This window comes from Chiloscyllium plagiosum, unplaced genomic scaffold (assembly GCF_037043375.1).
Source record: "Chiloscyllium plagiosum isolate Xiang-an unplaced genomic scaffold, Cpla_swu_hap1 HiC_scaffold_14, whole genome shotgun sequence".
Taxonomy (NCBI): domain Eukaryota; kingdom Metazoa; phylum Chordata; class Chondrichthyes; order Orectolobiformes; family Hemiscylliidae; genus Chiloscyllium; species Chiloscyllium plagiosum.
Window position 1 is genome coordinate 17,094,326 of NW_028270152.1, and position 17,233 is coordinate 17,111,558.

The 17,233-nt window shown below is 44.4% G+C and overlaps 1 protein-coding gene across 1 annotated transcript in view; it reads right to left on the bottom strand.

Annotated features, from left to right (window-relative positions):
- uba1 (ubiquitin-like modifier activating enzyme 1) overlaps positions 1-17,233 on the bottom strand; it is a 297,482-nt gene that overhangs the window by 179,812 nt on the left and 100,437 nt on the right. The window contains exon 17 of the mRNA XM_087994098.1: positions 6,760-6,955. Coding sequence (XP_087850224.1) covers positions 6,760-6,955 — 196 coding nt within the window. The remainder of the gene's footprint in view (positions 1-6,759; positions 6,956-17,233) is intronic.

Below are 17,233 nucleotides of genomic sequence, written 5' to 3' on the forward strand. Positions count from 1 at the left end.
CTGTCCCAGAGATTTGTCATAGCACCACTGAGTAGTTTGACTGAAAATATCTAAATGTACCAAAAATGTGGCTGGGGTAGGCTTTCAAACCCTTGTCTATTTTAAATGGAGTCTCATGTAGATAGGATATGAATGGATAGAGTCGGATAGTGAAGGTGGCATTTGGTATGGAACATAGAACATAGAACAGGCCCTTTAGCCCACGATGTTGTGCCGACCATTGATCCTCATGTAAGGTCAAACTAATGAACAAACCCTCAAATTTCTGTGACCATATGCATGTCCAGCAGTCTCTTAAATATCCCCAATGACTTTGCTTCCACAACTGCTGCTGGCAACACATTCCGTGCTCCCACAACTCTCTGCATAAAGAACCCGCCTCTGACATCCCCTCTATACTTTATGCCAAACAGCTTAAAACTATGACCCCTCGTGTTAACAATTTCTGCTCTGGGAAAATGTCTCTGGCTATCAACTCTATCTATGCCTCTCATTATCTTGTACACCTCAATTAGGTCCCCTCTCTTCCTTATTTTTTCCAATGAAAAAAGTCCGAGCTCAGTCAACCTCGCTTAGTAAGATAAACTCTCCATTCCAGGCAGCATCCTGGTAAACCTCCTCTGAACCCTCTCAAAAGCATCCACATCTTTCCTATAATAGGGCAACCAGAACTGGACACAGTATTCCAAGTGCGGTCTAACCAAAGTTTTATAGAGCTGCAACAAGATCTCATGGCTCTTAAACTCAATCCCCCTGTTAATGAAAGCCAAAACACCATATGCTTTCTTAACAAACCTGTCCACTTGGGTGGCAATTTTAAGGGATCTATGTTCCTGCACACCAAGATCCTGCTGTTGCTACACAGCGCCAAGAATCCTGTCTTTAATCCTGTACTCAACTTCCAAGTTTGACCTTCCAAAATACATCACTTCGCAATTATCCAGATGAACTCCATCTGCCACCTCTCAGCCCATCTCTGCATCCTGTCAATGTCACGTTGCAGCCTATAACAGTCCTCTATACTGTCAACGACACCTCCAAACTTTGTGTCGTCTGCAAAGTTGCTAACCCATCCTTCAATCTCCTCATCCAAGTCATTAATAAAAATTACAAAGAGTAGAGGCCCAAGAACAGAGCCCTGTGGAACACCACTCACCACTGACTTCCAGACAGAATACTTTCCTTCCACCTCCACTCGCTGTCTTCTGTCGACCAGCCAATTCTGTATCCAGACAGCTAAATTTCCCTGTATCCCATTCCTCCTGACCTTCTGAATGAGCCTACCATGGGGAACCTTATCAAATGCCTTGCTGAAGTCCATATACATCACATTCACCGCTCAACCCTCATCAACTTGTCTAGTAACATCCTCAAAGAACTCAATAAAATTTGTGAGGCATGACCTGCCCCTCACAAAGCCATGCTGACTGCATTTAATCAAGCCATGCTCTTCCAGATGGTCATAAATCCTATCCCTCAGATTCCTTTCTAACACCTTGCAGACGACAGACGTGAGACTGACTGGTCTGTAATTGCCGGGGATTTCCCTATTTCCTTTCTTGAAGAGAGGAATTACATTTGTCTCCCTCCAGTCCTCAGGCACGACTCCAGTGGAGAGCAAGGACGCAAAGATCTTTGCAAGCAGCGAAGCAATCACATTTCTCACTTCCCAAAGCAGCCGAGGACAAATCTGGTCCGGCCCTGGCGATTTTTCAATCTTAATGTTTGTCAAAGTTTTCAGCACATCAGCTTCCTCAATCCCTATCCGTCCCAGCATGCTTACCTGCTCCTCAATGGTTTCATTCACTACAAGGTCCTTTTCTTTAGTAAAGACAGAAGCAAAAAACTCATTTAGGGCTTCCCCTACCTCCTCAGACTCTATACACAAGTCCCCAATGCTATCCCTGATCGGCCCTACTCTTTCTTTGATCATTCTCTTATTCCTCACATACGTGTAAAATGCCTTTGGATTCTCCCTAATCCTTCCTGCCAAGCCTTTTTTGTGCCCCCTCCTGGCTGTCTTCAGACCATTACTGAGATCCTTCCTCGCCTGCCTGTAATCCTCTAGAGCTGAGCAAGACCCTTGCTTCCTCCACCTTACGTAAGCTGTCTTCTTTCTTTTGATGAGAAGCTCCTCCGCTCTCGTCATCCAAGGCTCCTTTATCTTACCCCTTCTTGCCTGTCTCAGAGGAACACATTTATGCATCACTTGCAACAACTGTTCCTTAAACAGTCTCCACATGTCTATAGTGCCCTTTCCATGGAGCAATTGCTCCCAGTCCATGCTTCCCAACTCATGTCTGATAGCATCATAGTTTCCTTTTCCCCAATTAAATATCCTCCCATTGTGCCTGCTTCTCTCCTTCTCCATAGCTCTGTAGAATGTGAGGCAGTTGTGGTCACTATCACCAAAATGCTCTCCCACCGCAAGATCTGACACCTGCCCCAGCTTGTTGCCGAGCACCAAATCCAAAATGGCCTCTCCCCTCATTGGCCTGTCAACTTACTGAGTTAGGAAACCCTCCTGAAAACACCTTGCAAAAACAGCTCCTTCCAAACCATCTGCTCGAAGGAGGTTCCAGTCAATATTGGGAAAGTTAAAGTCACCCATTATGCATTCCTTTATTGGTCAGACCATTGAGTATAGGAGTTGGGAGGTCATATTGCAGCTGTACAGGACATTGGTTAGGCCACTGTTGGAATATTGCATGCAATTCTGGACTCCTTCCTAATGGAAGAATGTTGTGAAACTTGAAAGGGTTCAGAAAAGATTTACAAGGATGCTACCAGGAGGGTTTGAGATATAGGGAGAGGCTGAATAGGCTGGGACCATTTTCCCTGGAGTATCGGAGGCGGAGGGGTGATAGACAAGGTCCTTTCCCTAGGGTGGGGGAGTCCAGAACTAGAGGGCATAGATTTAGGGTGAGAGGGGAAGGATATAAAAGGGACCTAAGGGGCATGTTTTTCATGCAGACTGTGGTGCATGTATGGAATGAGTTGCCAGAGGATGAGGATTTGGTACAATTACAGCATTTAAAAGGCATCTGGATGAATAGGGAGGGTTTAAAGGGATATGGGCCAAGTGTTGGCAAATGGGACGAGAGTAATTTAAGATATCTGGTCGGCATGGACGGGTTGGATCTAAGGGTCTGTTTCCGTCCTGTACAATTCTATGACTTTAAGTGATCTCAGCTTGAAAGGTTTATCACAAGTCACAAATAAAAATAGAAATTTCTGGAAAAGCTCAGCAGGTCTGGCAGCATCTGTGGAGAGAAATCAGAGTTAACGTCTTGGCTCCAGTGACCCTTCCTCAGAACTGGTGGTGGCTAGGAAAATGCTTTTTATGCAGAAGATAGAGTGAGTGGAGGGCTAAGGACTAAACAATATGTGAAGATAAAGCTCAAAGCGAGAAGAACAGCTGGACAGACAAAGGAATGGATCATGATCAGCTGGAAGAATGAATAGCTGTTAGTGTACAATTAGTGGCTATCAATGGATAGTGTGCAACTGCAAACCTTGTGATAACAAGGCCTAGTGGGTGAAAGTTGAGGTCAGGACATGGCAGAAGGTGCCTCAAGCCCTAAAATTGTTGAACTCGATATTGATTCCAGAAGGCTATAGTATTCCCAAGTGGAAAATGACAGGTTTGTGCTGAGCTTCACCGGAGCACTGCAGCAAGCCTCAGACAAAAATGGTGGCCAGGGAACAGGGTGGTGTGTTGGAATGGCGTGCAACATTTTTGCATACAGAACCTGGGTGTTCTGTGAAGCATTCACCCAATCTATGCTTTGTTTCCCCAATGTATGGGAGACCATAGTGTGACCAGTGAATCTAATAGACTGGATTGAGTGAAGTGCAGGTAAAGTGCAGCTTCACTTGGAAGGTGTATTTGTGCCCTTGGATACGGAGGAGTGAGGAAGTGAACGTGCTGGTGTTACATTTTCTGCGGTCACTCGGAAAGGTGCCATGAGCCTTTGGGGACATGTTGGGAATGAAGGAGGAGTGGATCAGGGTGTTCTGGAGAGAACAGTCCTTGCGGAAGGCTGACAGATCTTTGGGGGGGTGGATATATGTGTTTAATGGTGACATCCCACTGGAGGTGGTGGAAATGGCGGCTACTGATCCTGTTATTACCAGTGGCATTTTTGAGCTGGTCAACATTCAGATAAGGAGTGGTAAGTAGTATGTAACAGAAAAAATCTAAACATCTCCCCGATACTCAACAAAGTTGCTAAATGCTCTAAGTTCCTGATGGTATGCTGGCCCAGAAGATGAAGTCACATGTGCTCCGTGGTCAGTTGGTAAGTTGGATACAAATTTAGCTTGGTCATAGAAGACAAAGGATAGTTGTGGAGGTGTGCTTTTCTGACTGGAGGTCTACAGCAAGTGGTGTTCTGCAAGGATCAGTGCTGGGACCTCTGTTGTTTGTCTTGTATATAAATGACCTGGATGAAAACTAGTAAGTTTCACTAATTGGTAAGTCTGCAGATGACACAAAAGTTGGTGGAGCTGTGGATAGGGAGGAAGGTTATCAAAGGATCCAGCAGGATATAGATCAGTTGGAAAGTTGTTTGGAGAAATGGCAGATGAGGTTTAATGCAGACAAGTGTGAGGGGATGCATTTTGGGAGGTCAAATGTAAAGGAAAAGCATACAATAAATGGTAGGACCCTTAGCAGCATTGATATACAATGGGATTTTGGGCTCCCTGAAACACAAGTGGGTAAGGTGGTAAAGAAGGCATGCTTTCCTTCATTGGTTGAGGCACTGAGTATAAAAGTTGACAAGTCATGTTGCAGCTGTGTAAAGCTTTAGATAGGCCACATTTGGAGTATTGCATGCTATTCTGGTTGCCACACAGTAGGAAGGATGTTGAGGCTTTGGAAAGGGTGTGAGAGAGAGCTTTCCCAGGATGTTGCCTGGATTGGAGTGCATTAGCTATAATGAGAGGTTAAACAAACTTGGATTGCTTTCATTACAACACCAGAGGCTGAGGGGCAACCCGATAAAATTATGAGAGGCATAGAACGTGCAGTCGAGGAGGTGGTAGAAGCAGATATGACAGCAACCTTTAAGAGAGATTTAGACAGACCCATGAACTGGAGGGGATACAGGGATACAGATTGCATGCAACCAGATGGGATTAGCTTAGAATGGTATCATGATCAGCACAGACATGGTGGGCTGAAGGGCTGTTACTGTTCTATATTCTATGATGAGCGGAGTGTCATAGGGGTGTGGTGATGGGTAATGTATTGAATTTGGGCAGATAGCACAGGAAAGCCTGCTGAGTCTCAAAAACCCTCCAGGAAAACTGCCAAAATAAAGACTAGCCAATTTCAGGAATGTTTTAGCCCTACATTCATTCAGATAATGTAACATGTACCTGATTTGTATTTTAGAAGTTGGAACCATCTGCGATGTCATGGCTACATTCATTTCCACCATTCCTTCTTATTGATATTAGTCTAGCCTACTGACTGGGAAAGATATCAATACAATGAGCTTATCTTCTGTCTAAGACAATCTTGATAAACAGCAACTCAGTTCATTAAATAGGATACAGTAGTTAGTTATATTACATCGACGTGACTGTCTCTTCTGAGACATAAGGCTCAACCTCAGAGTAAGTTCACATTACAGCTAGTAAAAATATTCTCATACAGCATTAGAGTTCTCATGCACTGAAATCTAATGACTCTCTAAAATCTTTGGTTAGCTCCTTTCAAGTATTGTCTTTTATATGCATGGAGCAGATCTCACAACTTGAGTTAACCCTTTCAGATTCTAACTGTCTCGTTTTACAGCTGTCTTGCAATAAACTACATCTTGTTAAGATAAGAGCCTCTTCTTGTTCAGATTCACTAGTGGTTGATCCTTGACCATTGGAAACTAAATAGGCCCTCAGACACTGACAAAGAAAGGGGTAACAGTGACGAGTGTGGTACCTACAAATATTCCTGATGAAGAGCTTATGCCCAAAACGTCGATTCTCCTGCGCCTCGGATGCTGCCTGACCTGCTGTGCTTTTCCAGCACCACACTCTAGACTCTGATCTCCAGCATCTGCAGTGCTCACTTTCTACTACCTACAAATATTACAAGGTTCACCCCATTTCAAAATGCTACACTAGAAGAATAGATTCAACCCATGAGTCTTGCTGGTATTTCATTCAGAGGTAAATGAACAGTAGGGGGGAATTCACTCCGCTCCTTGTGGGGATGAAGGAACAGAACAGTGGATTTATAATTTTCAAATAAATCACTGGCTGAGGTTCTACCCAGGCCTGTCTTTAGAATGCAGTGCCTTGAGGATTGACACCATTGGGAAGTACGACGAGGTCAAAGGGCAGCCCTCTGGTGTTTTCAGCCAAGTGTTGGAGATGTATGACTGAGCTAATAAAGGGCCAGCACAAAATAGAAACTTAAGCAGAAAGAAAAAGCTCACAATTGCGCATTCCCACTCCCCCTCCACTCGGTGTTGCCCGCCCACCCCTTCCAAGTAAATACAATATGATGAATTGTTATTGCAGTTCATATTACCTTTCAGTAACCCCTATTCTGCATGTGGGGAGGGAGAAAACAGTCTGCTCTCCATCTTACAAGAAAGATTGTTCAGTCTATGGCAAGGCTCCGTATGAAAATCTCTTCCCACTAAACCTTTCTGCCAGAGTAATTAATTCATGTTCAGTCCCATGCTGATTTATTCCAATGCCCCCAGACACCCTCATTGCCCTCAATCCCCCTCCCGCCTGCCATACCTGGTCTGGTGGGAAATTGTGCAGGAGCTGCCGGATATTGTTGCTGTACTGTGTCTGCCAACGTCTTCGGGCCCAGGCCACGCAGTCAGCCCAGCACTTGGGTTTATCGGCGTCCAGACTCTTGTAAACACCTTCCAGGATTTCGAAAGCTTGACCTTCCTGTAGCTTCATTGTATGATCAATAAAAGAAGGGTCTCTGTTTAATGTAGAGAGGAGTCAGTTATCATGAGAGTTCAGACTTCAGTTCAGAAACAAGTCGTATTACAACTTCTGCCGTAATGTCAAATTGAGGGCAGACAGTTGGATGTGAAGGGAAACAGTAATTTTATTTTAAGCAGCATTGCCAAAATAAGGGGTGCAGCGTTCTTTAGCTTTACACTCAACAGTGAAACACTGCAAATTAACTCAAGTTTCATCATTTACAATTGCATACATTGCAAAAATGGTGTGAAACCTTCTGACGTGGCCCTAATGTTCACAAAAATAACTTAGATTTATAGAAGACATTATAGATCATAAGAAATGGTGGGCGGGGGTGGGGGGGGGGCAGCAGGAGTCAGCCAATTAGTCACTCAAGCCTGACCTGTCATTCATTCACTGTAGACAGGCAGGAGGCTGGAAGAACACAGCAAGCCAGGCAGCATCAGGAGGTGGAGAAGTCAACATTTCGGGTGTAACCCTTCTTCAGGGCTGGGAGTGGGTACAGAAATGTCAACTTCTCCATCTCCTGATGCTGCCTGGCTTGCTGTGTTCTTCCAGCCTCCTGCTTGTCTACCGCTATTCAATCAAGCGTGGCTGATCTGCCCCAGGCTTCAATTCCACTTTCGCAAATCTCTGATATTACAAAAACTTTATCTACCATTTTTTGAATAATTCCAGTGATCTAACCTCCATAATTCTCTGGGATACAGAATTCCAGGCAGTTAATAGCTGCTGGGAGGATAAATTCCTTAGCATCTCAGTTTTAAATGTTTGTCCCCTTACTCCAAAACCCAATCCTTAGTTTGAGATTCCCTCTCTTGTGAAAATGACTTCTCAACATCCACCCTGTCAAGAGTCCTCAAACTCTTGTGTTTCAATAAGATCACCCCTCATTCTTCTAAGCTCTAACTTGTTAAGGCCTAACCTGCTTAGCTAGTCTTGATAAACCAACCCCTTCATCCCAGGAAACTCTTGTCTTCTGTGTATTAACCAATCTTCAATCCTTGCTAATACATTACCCTCAATAACATGAACAACACTACTGCCTTGCATAATAAACTTTTATGTGGCATCTGGATATCTAAATACATTACATCTACCAGTTCCCCTTTATCAACTTTGCTTATATCCTCAAAGAACTCCAGCAAAGTTTTCAAACATGATTTCCCCTTCATCAAATCATACTCACATTAGGCTTTTCTAAATGTCCTGCTATTTCTTCTTTAATAAGGGCATAAATATGGGCGGCACGGTGGCACAGTGGTTAGCACTGCTGCCTCACAGCGCCTGAGACCCAGGTTCAATTCCCGCCTCAGGCAACTGACTGTGTGGAGTTTGCACGTTCTCCCTGTGTCTGCGTGGGTTTCCTCCGGGTGCTCCGGTTTCCTCCCACAGTCCAAAGATGTGCAGGTCAGGTGAATTGGCCATGCTAAATTGCCTGTAGTGTTAGGTAAGGGGTAAATGTCGGGGTATGGGTGAGTTGCGCTTCGGCGGGGCGGTGTGGACTTGTTGGGCCGAAGGGCCTGTTTCCACACTGTAATGTAATGTAATCTAATGTAATCTAATCTAATCTAAAAAAAAATTGCAAGACGCATCATAGCAATGTAAGAAAATAGTTTGATACCATGCTGCCTAGCACAGGTAACCAAAAGCTTGAGTAAAGTGGTTAGTTTTGAGGAATGTCTTAAATGAGGTGAGAAAGCAGAAGAGAATGGGACAGGCTGAGGGAAGGATTTTAGAGTGTGGGGCCTAGTTTGCTGAAGGTACCAACTTCAAAGATTAGATTTTTGACTTGCTCTTTGCAGCAATTGAGCAGTGGCCAACCACACAAAGGGACATTTATTTCAACACAGCTGGGCCTATCTTCCCCAGATCAGTGATACAACTAAAGAGGAACCTGATGTGAGTTCGATTCCAACAAGGTGCTTTACCTGATGAAGCAACGTTTATGTTATTCCCCATATCATGTTATTGAAGAACCCAACAGATATTTATTACAACTAACTATTCTGTGCAAACGTTACATTCCTCAGGCACATAAGTGTTTGGGATTGTATTAAGCTATTGGTTATATCAGAGGAACATACAGCATGGAAACAGACTCTTTGGTCCAACTTGTCCATGCCAACCAGATATCCTAAATTAATCTAGTTCCATTTGTCAGCATTTGGCCCATATCCCTCCAAACCCTCCCTATTAATATAGCCATCCAGATGGGCAACACGGTGGCTCAGTGGTTAGCACTGCTGCCTCACAATGCCAGGGACTGGCTTTGATTCCACCCTCGGGCAACTGTCTGTGTGGAGTTTGCACATTTTCTCTGTATCTGAGCAGGTTTGCTCCGGTTTCATTCCACAGTCCAAAGATGTGCAGGTTAGATGGATTGGCCGTGATAAGAATGGAGACAGGCTGGGGCACTGGGTCTAGTTGGGATGTTCTTTGAGTTTGGGATGGGGGGGGTGTCAATGGGCTGAATGACCTCTTTCTATACAAGAAGGACTCAATAATTGCTGTTACTTGTGGGAATCAGCCGAGTTTAGATTGGCTGTAATATGTCTTGCACAGCAACTGTGATGCACTTCCAAACATACTTTGTTGGCTGTAGTTCTATTTTAAGCTTTCCAGTGATATAAGTATTTTCTTTTTTTTAAACCTTCAACACACAATTACTGTCAGGATGACAGTACTGTATATTTTTAAGAGATAGGCACATGACATAATCGCTACATAGCATTGCCTATGGGTATAAAAATCTCCAACTTCATCTTAACTCTGTCCCTGGAGCATAGTGACCTACTGTAAATATGTCGTGCTGTAGCTGTGTAGGACATTGGTTCACCCACTTTTAGAGTACCATGTTCAATTCTGGTCTCCCTATTATAGGAAAGATGTTATTAATCTTGAAAGGGTACAGAAAAGATTTGCAAGGATGTTCCCAGGATTGGGAGAGGTTGAGGTATACGTAGAGGCTGACTAGGCTGGGGCTTTTTTCCCTGGAGTGTTGGAGGTTGAGGGGTGACCTTGTAGAGGTTTACAAAGTCATGAGGGGTATGGATACGGTGAACAACCAAAGTCTTTTTCCCAGCGTAGGGAAGTCTAAAACTCGAGGGCATAGGTTTAAGGTGAGAGAGAAAAGATTAAAAGGGTAATGAGGGGTGCCTTTTTCACACAGAGGTAGTGCAAGTATGGAATGAGCTGCCAGAGGTGGCGATAGAAGTTGGTATAATTACACCTAACCTGCACATCTTTGGACTATGGGACAAAACTGGAGCAAACCTGCTCAGACACAGGGAAAATGTGCAAACTCCACACACAGTTGCCTGAGGGTGGTATCAAAGCCAGTCCCTGGCGTTGTGAGGCAGCAGTGCTAACCACTGAGCCACCGTGCTGCCCCATTCCAGATTCCATGAACATTTTTGCGTAAAAGCCATTGCAAGGTAAGTATCACAGACAGTGTGAACGCCCCTTCTCTCTTCAAAATGGATCTTTTGCATGCCCTTGAACAGACAAATGGGCTTGGTTTAATGTCACATTTGAAAAATGTATTTCCGCAGAGAGACACTGTCTCCTGCACTGTGAGTGCAGGTCTGGTCTTTTGTGCTTTAGCCCTGCAGTCAGACCTAAGCACAAGTCACCACGTGACTCAGAGGAGAGGGTGCTGCCAACTGACCTACTGCTAAGACGCAAGTAATTCCGAGGCATATTCAAGAGGCTGAATTAGGGCAACATTGTGCTGCTGGAGGAGGTTACAGAGATAGGCCAGGCAGGGATTTGAACGAAAGGATGTTAAATAGACAGCTGCAGAATAATCACAGCAAATACAGGACCCAAGGTGAGAGAATGAACAAACATCAAACATCCCTGCACAAAGCCAGGAATTTGAGAGTTAAATGAAAATGCAAGTTTTGGCACCTCATGATGGTGGTGGAGAATAACATTGTTCAGTGGAGTATGTTAACTGGAACCGAATGACACAGCTGAAGGATGAAAGGGGTTGGATATAAATCTTTGCAGCTTGTAGTTTTAACATGCTTAATTTTCAAGTTGCTATGCGAAAATGTGGGTGAAGCTAGAGAACACATAAAAGACAGCCAGAAATTGATAAATAACATTAAAAAGTTACAGGTTAAATAATTCTTTTTAGATCTTGTGCAGTGAATTTTGGGCTTTTAAAAAATTCATTCACAGGATGAGGGCATCACCAACTAGACAGCACTTACTGCTCAGTTAAGAGTCAACCACATTGCTGCAGATCTGGAGTCACATGTAGGCCAGACCAGATAAGGATGGCAGTTTCCTTCCCTCAAGGAAATTAGGGAACCAGATGGAATCGTAGTTATCATTAGACTCTTAATTCAGATTTTTTTAATAACTGATTTCAAATTTTACCCACTGCCATGGTGGGATTTGAACTCAGGTCCCCACAACATTATCTGGGTCTGTGCGTTAACATCACTAGACCATCAGCTCCCATTTTCCGTGTTTAAGAAGAGGTGGTTGATAGGTGATTTTAGAAAGTTTATTATGAGTGACCAGCAGGAAAGTGAAGCTGAGATCATAACCTAGCTCTCAGCCATGATCTTAATGAATGGTGGAGCAGACTCTTGGGCTTCCTACTGTTCCCAAGTCCATAAGATATAGAAAGAGCAGTTCAAGAAGGCAGCTCACCATCACCTTTTCAAGGGCAACTAGGCATGGGCAACGAATGCTCATCAGTCAGCGATACCAAGCCAGTGACACCCAAAACCCATAAATGAATTCAAAAAAGACAAATACCATCTCATCAAAGGGATAGGAAAATCATTTCTGGCAACTACAGGACTGGAGCTCAAGAAAACTGGTTCAAATCAGAGTGGAGTGTTTTTCAAACATTCTTCTTTATACTTATGGAATAAACTTCTAGATCGAGTAATGGGGCAAAACCTCATGGAATAATCTATGAAATAATCTGTGACAGTGGATTGGATTGATGTGAATGGATACAGCATCCATAATCATCATGTTTTGGTTAGAATATCTACAGGGGTTCTGCAGTTGAGAGGATATGGAGTGTAACATTGTGCTGGTAAGTTAGTGGCTGTCACCTCAACCCATTTTTTAGAACTAAGAACTCCCATCTGTCTAATCACACTACACGCTCCCCTACAATGGGAGGGAACCACCTGTGTTTTGAAAACAATGGGCAGGTTCAGCATGGACCTCCTTTGACACAGTGTAGCAGGCAGGTGTGCAAAGGAAGAGCCATTCAAAGCACTACCATGCAAGCATGTGAGAGTGGGAAAGATATAAAGCAAGGATTACATTACACGATTCCCAACCTCAGGAAATCACAAAATGCTTTACAGCTGTTGAAGTTCTTTTTGAACTGTAGTCACTGCTGTAAGGAGATGACTACGCACAGTAATATCCCTCGAACACAATGACCTTAGAGCCTCACAGCGCAAAAACAGTCCCCTCCCCAGGTCCAATCAGTCCACACTGACCATGGTCCCAAATAAATCCAATCCCACCTCCTGCATTCGGCCCATATCCCTCCAAACCATTCCTATTCATTACTTATCCAAATGTCTTTTAAACACTGTAACTGCACCTGCATCCACCACTTCCTCTGGAAGTTCATTCCACACACGAACCACGTGCTGTGTAAAAAAATTATCCCTCTTGTCTTTTTTTAAATCTTTCTCCTCTCATCTTAAAATATTCCCTCTCCCCCACCTTAGGGAGCAGATACCGGCTATTCACATATTCAGGCCTCTCATGATTTTATAAATCCCAATAAGGTCACCCACTCAACCTCCTACGCTCCAGTGAAAAAAGGACCAGAACTGGACACAGTAGAGGCCTCACCAGCATCCTGTACAACCTCATAAGAAAGATGCTTGATGGATAAATTTTGACCACGGCACAAAGAAAAGGGAGCTGCAACTCCTTTACATAACCTATTGGTACATATAATCAGTTTATATTTTTTTTATTCACTCATAGGACATGGGTATCATTGGCTGGGCCAGCATTTTTTGCCTGTCGCTGATGGTGAGCTGCCTTCTTGAACCACTGAAGTCCATGGAATACTAAATATTTTGAAAGGTGTAAAATCCATCCTATTTATAACTTGATAAAGGTACACCTCAATGAGAATGTATTGTGATTTCACAAGGGTGCTTTAACACTGCTTGTTGCCCCCCATCGCTGTCAAGGGTGAGATGATCTCTATGTGACACTTGGGTGGTACGATGGCTCAGTTGTTAGCACTGCTGCCATACAGCGCCAGGGACCCAGGTTTGATTCCAGCTTCAGGCAACTGTCTCTGTGGAGTTTGCACATTCTCCCCATGTCTGCAAACGCAGGTGGCCAGTCTGGTACACTTATTGTTTTGAAACAGCTTCCTTAACCCCAGCAGCTCTCAGACTGGTTCCCCAAACATCAGGCTATTTGCACTGTCACCAGTTCAAGTCTCTAGTGTAGCAGTTAGTGAATCTGGATCCAGTGTTTCAAAGATGCTGGAGGCAAGAAGCTGGTAGGTTAACCACAAAAACCATGTCAGCAAAAAGCTAACTGGATCACTTATTGAAGGAAACATCTTGTCTTTAGCTAGTCGAGCCACAGTGAGATTCCAATCCCACACTGACCTTAATTAGCCTTCTCAGGGCAAATCGCAGGATAATCAAGAAATGAAGACTTTCCCAGACACAACCATTTGCCAAGAATTAAAATATTTTTAAAGAACTGACCGGGCCTTAGTTTTATTGATTGCATTTGAAGGCAGAAACCAGCACAGGGATGTTGGTGACTCTTAACTGTTCTCTAAAGAGAGCTAGCAAGCCATTTTTTGTGGCTAAAGTGACCACTGCAGATGCTGGAGAGATCAGACTCTAAATTAGAGTGATGCTGGAAAAGCACAGCAGGTCAGGTAGCATCCAAGGAGCAGGAAAATCGACATTTCGGGCAAAAGCCCTTCATTCACGATATGAAGGGCTTTTGCCGAAACATCGATTTTCCTGCTCCTTGGATGTTGCCTGACCTGCTGTGCTTTTGCAGCACCACTCTAATCTAGCCATTTTACTTGCCAGCCATGGACCAGTCAGTACTACATTTCTGCCTCAGTCAGAGGATCGCACGTTCAAGTCCCGCCCTGGGATTGCAGCACAAAAATCAAGGCCAGTGCAGGTCGGAGGGAATGCTGCATTGCAGTTGGTGCTACCTTTCAGGCAGCACTTTAAACAACTTGCTTTCACAAGTGGATGTAAAAGATCCGGTGGCAGTACTCGGGAGAAGGGCAGGGGAAAAGCTCCTTATGTCCTGGCTAGTAGTTATCCCTCAATCAACATTGCAAACTGCCTGGCCATTATCACGTCGCTGTATTTGGGAACGTTGTGTGTGTGTAAATTGGCTGCCTTGTTTCCAGCCTTTGGCACTGACTTTTAACATACATCAATTGGGTATAAAATGCTCTATGATGTCTTGTGGCCATGAAAGCCCCTGTTATAATGCTAGTCTCAATTGTTTACAGCAACGGATGGATAAAAAAAATAGAGGTTTTTGCAGCCTTTGAGTGTTTAATGAGGGAGACCCTGACTTTTGCAATGCTGTATTAAAAACCCATCGGCTTCCACCCCTTGCCACAGCACTGAAGCAAATGCCAGGGATTAAATGCACAGTGCTGCTCTTAGTTTTGTCTTTTATCACCTCCCTGAATGCAAGGGTTAAGGAGGAGAGCTCAACTGATTAGAAACATCATGTTATATTGTGCAACACTGCTCCCCCACCCGCCCCCAGCCCCAAACACCCCCACATCCAAACCCCAGACTGAGCCCACTGAGGGGAGGCTTGGCAGACTGGACTGTGTGAACTCATTTCACAACTTTGCAAAACAAAACGTGTCTCCGAACAAAGCTGCCTCTCTGCAGCTGCGGAGACGGCACTGAGTGAAATACCCGAAATGAGTTGCAGATGTGCTGTAAAAGAGGGAACCCTCTTGCTTCCAGTCACTTGGTTCTGCACCTCTCTCTCCGACCACAGCAAGAGTGGAAAACTGAGTGGGTTTGGCCTGAAGTGGTCAGCTGAAGATCTGCTTTGAAGGTGTTGTTTGCTGTTTCACAGTTAAATCACTTCCCGTGTGATTGCTCCTGTGCAATTGGCTTCTTGCTGCCTGTTCTCAGCCAGGCTTTGATACAAAAGGAGCTGGCTTGTAAGTGGGTGGATAATGTAGCTGGTTGGCAAGAAAGTGGCATGATTCAGTGCCAGCCTACTGTGCCACTCAGCATGTGATACAGATTTCATACCCTCTTTCCACCCACTCCCTCTGTACATTACTGAGAAAGGGAGGTTAAAGAGCAGGAAATGACCTTCTCCCAAACTTTTTTTCCCAGTGACTGTATCGCTGGTAATACCATCTGGGATTTTGCCTTGGCAAAGTTAGATCACATGGGACTCAGGGTGAGCTTGCCGATTGGATACAAAATTGGCTTCGCGGTAGAAGACAGAGAGTGGGGGTGGAGGGTTGTTTTTCGGACTGAAGACCTGTGACCAGAGGCTTTCCACAGGAATCAGTACTGGGTCCACTTTTGTTTGTCAGTCATACAAATGATTTGGATGAGAATATAATAGGTAATGGTTAGGAAGTTTGCAGATGACACCATGATTGGTGGTACAATGGACAATGAAGAAAGCGACTTAAGATTGCAAAGAGATCTTGTTCAATTGGATCAATGGGCTGAGGAGTGGCAGATGGAATTTAATTTGGAAAGATGTGAGATATTGAGTTTTAGTAAAACAAACAAAGGCAGGACTTATAGAATGAATAGTAAAGCCTTGGATAGTGCTGTAGAATAAAGAGACCGGGGGATTCAGGTACATAATTCTTTAAAAATTGTGACACAGGTAGACAAGGTGGTGAAGAAGGCATTTAGCATGCTTGCCTTCATTGCTCAGACCTTTCAGTATAGTAGTTGGACCATCATGCTGAGGTTGTGCAGAAAGTTGTTGGATGACCTTATTGAGGTTCATAAAATCATGAGGGACAGAGATAAGCTGAATAGCAAAGGTCTTTCCCTTAAGATGTGGAAGCTCAAAACGAAGGGCCATATTTTTAAGGCGAGAGGAGAAAGGTTTAAAAAGGACCGGGGGCACCTTTTTTACATCGAGAGTGGTTCACGTGTGGAATGAACTGCCAGAGAAGTGGTGGATGCAGACTCAGTTACAATGTTTAAAAGACATTTGGAGAAGTACAAGAGTAGGAAAGGATTGGAGGGATATGGGCCAAGCGCAGGCGGATGGAACTAGTTTAGCTTGCGAACATAGTCAGCGTGGACTAGTTGGACTGAAGGGATTGTTTCTCGATGAAGGGGTCCGGCCAGGAATATTGATTCTCCTGCTCCTTGGATGCTGCCAGACCCGCTATGCTTTTCCAGCAACACACTCTCGACTCTGACCTCCAGCATCTGCAGACCTCACTTTCTCCTCCGGATTGTTTCCATGCTCTGCGACTCTATAACCAGAATCCACTGTATGGATGGGGTCAAACACACACACACGAACACACACACGAACACACACAGTTTGATCCCTGTTCAGGCTGGGCTGGATTTGAGATCTGCCTCCTTGAGGACTATTTCTACCAGGTCTGGGCTACTGTCAATCACTTGAGGTTGCCAGGGAGGAATTTTCCAGAGTATCCTTTCCCTGTCAGTCCTGGGATCTTCCTTCTGCTTTGTTCTGCTTCTCTGGAGAGATTATATGGCTGGGATTGGGGTGGGATGGGGGAATGGTGAGGAGTGTGAGGCATGGGGGGGGGGTGGGAAGAGTTGGTTAGCCATGATGGTCTCACCATCAGCAGGTATGGGCCAGATTTGAAGGATCAGTTGTATCTTTTTCACCTGTTCATAAGAAACTCCGTACAGGCAGGAGAGTGGAGTGGTGCCAAAGGACTTATGGCTTCATTTTGTAATGTTATTGTTCATTCAGCAGGAATCAGTGTCATTGAGTTTCTGACTTCACCTCAAAGCCCATCTCCCTGTCAACTGGGCGAGTTAGTGAGGGGATGCAATTATTGTTATCGCTACTACCACAAATCATAGAACTGCTTGTGAACAATGATCAACCAACAACTGCAAGTCAGACACTGCTCAGTGATTTGAGTCAGCTGGCTGTGAGTGAATGTCTCCTGGGAAGTATCATTAGAAGGTGAGGTAACGCTGACCATACAGTAGATTCTTCAACCCCAGCTTGAGGCTAGTACATTTGAGAGAGGGCAAGAGTTGCTTTCTTATTTCAA